Source organism: Postia placenta (assembly GCF_002117355.1).
Source record: "Postia placenta MAD-698-R-SB12 unplaced genomic scaffold POSPLAscaffold_181, whole genome shotgun sequence".
In the NCBI taxonomy this organism is placed as follows: Eukaryota; Fungi; Basidiomycota; class Agaricomycetes; order Polyporales; family Adustoporiaceae; genus Rhodonia; species Rhodonia placenta.
In genome coordinates, this window is record NW_020170012.1 from 1,513 (window position 1) to 3,081 (window position 1,569).

The following is a 1,569-nucleotide window of genomic DNA, read 5'->3' on the forward strand; positions in this document are numbered from 1 at the left end:
GCCCGCGAAGAGGAAAAAATTAAAAAACGGCTAGATGCCGTACCAACTCGTGACACGCATTGAGGTTGACGTCTCGGGCTATGCCACTGGCGGCGTATTGATGCAGAAGCAGGATGACGGCAAGTGGCATCCAATCGCATTCCGATCTCATGCTATGGACCCTGCCCAGCGTAACTACGAGATCTACGATAAGGAGATGCTCGCGATCATCGAAGCGCTGGATGATTGGTGCCATTATCTCGAGGGACTACCCAATCAGTTCGAGATTGTAACTGATCATAAGAATCTCGAGTATTGGTGCACGTCACAGCACCTCACGCGCCGACAGGTGGGGACAGCCGCTGATGAATACACGGAGACTGAAGTATCTCCCTATGACGGAGATCAAAGTGTCTCCGGCATGGGGAGATATCTCCGGCGTGTGGAGATACCTCCATCAATTTTCCACCGCGGGGCGCTTGCTTCAAATTATTTGTGTCCCCTTTGGGCGATCACGTGACTGGATCACCATCGCCCAATCTCTTCATCGGCTTTCGGTAAAGTCTGGTCCTTTCTCGTTATCTAATCTGAGTTTCTGCCAAATCAGGCTAACTCAGATTAGGGTTAGAAACTCGCTTTTTACATACTTTCCCGCACCCTCCTGCCTTTTCCGGCGCTGGCCATGATAAATATATTTCCATTAGAGGCCGAAAACTGGCCATAATGAAACTCCCCGATACTATACGAGACAAAATCTTGGTCACCACCCAAAGCGGCAAATGCACGTGACTTGGGTATTTCTTTTGCACTGCACGTGATAGAATTTCCGTTCAGGGAGCTAAGCGCCCCCTCAGAGAAATATCTCTTAGACGCCGGAGATATCTCCCCATGCCGGAGACACTTTGATCTCCGTCATAGGGAGATACTTCAGTCTCCATGTATTCATCAGCGGCTGTCCCGACAGGTGCGGTGGTCACTGTTCCTGGCACATTTCGATTTCCGCATCACGCACAAAGCCGGAACATCGAATGGAAAGGCTGATGCCCTGTCACACCGATCAGACCATCAGATCGGCGATGAGGATGATAACACCGATCAGGTGGTTCTCAAGCCAGAGCGCTTCCGCATTGCCTCCTCTAGGCGTGGCCATGCCTCGGTGACAGCCGATCAGTCACTTCTGAAACGCATCAGGGAGTGTTCGGAGAAGGATCGTGTAGTGGCCGAGGCACTTGAAAAGGTGCAGGACCTCGGGCCGCCCTGGCTGCAAAGGGGCTTTGAGGAGTGGAATGCCGAACAAGGGCTTCTGCTGTTCCACGGGTGCATATACGTCCCAAAGAACGCGGAGCTCCGGCGGGATATTGTCAAGATCCACCACGACTCGCCCATCGCCGGACATGGTGGTCGTGCCAAAACCCTTGAGCTCGTGTCACGGAACTACTGGTGGCCTGGAATGTCCAAATTTGTCAATGAGTACGTAAGCACCTGTGACATGTGCAACCGTACCAAGACATTCCCAGCCAAGCCCCAGGGTCCGCTGAAGCCGAACAAGATCCCCGAGTGCCCGTGGCAGGTCATCACGACCGATGATAG

At 52.8% G+C, this 1,569-nt stretch overlaps 1 protein-coding gene across 1 annotated transcript; it reads right to left on the bottom strand.

Annotated features, from left to right (window-relative positions):
• Positions 1-304: 304 nt before the first annotated feature.
• Positions 305-792, bottom strand: POSPLADRAFT_1162243 (hypothetical protein; the record flags this gene model as incomplete). Its single annotated transcript, XM_024487723.1, has 2 exons — positions 305-372; positions 627-792. Coding segments are annotated over 2 exons (234 nt in total), but the record flags the coding sequence as incomplete, so codon positions are not given.
• Between the last annotated feature and the right edge of the window lie 777 nt (positions 793-1,569).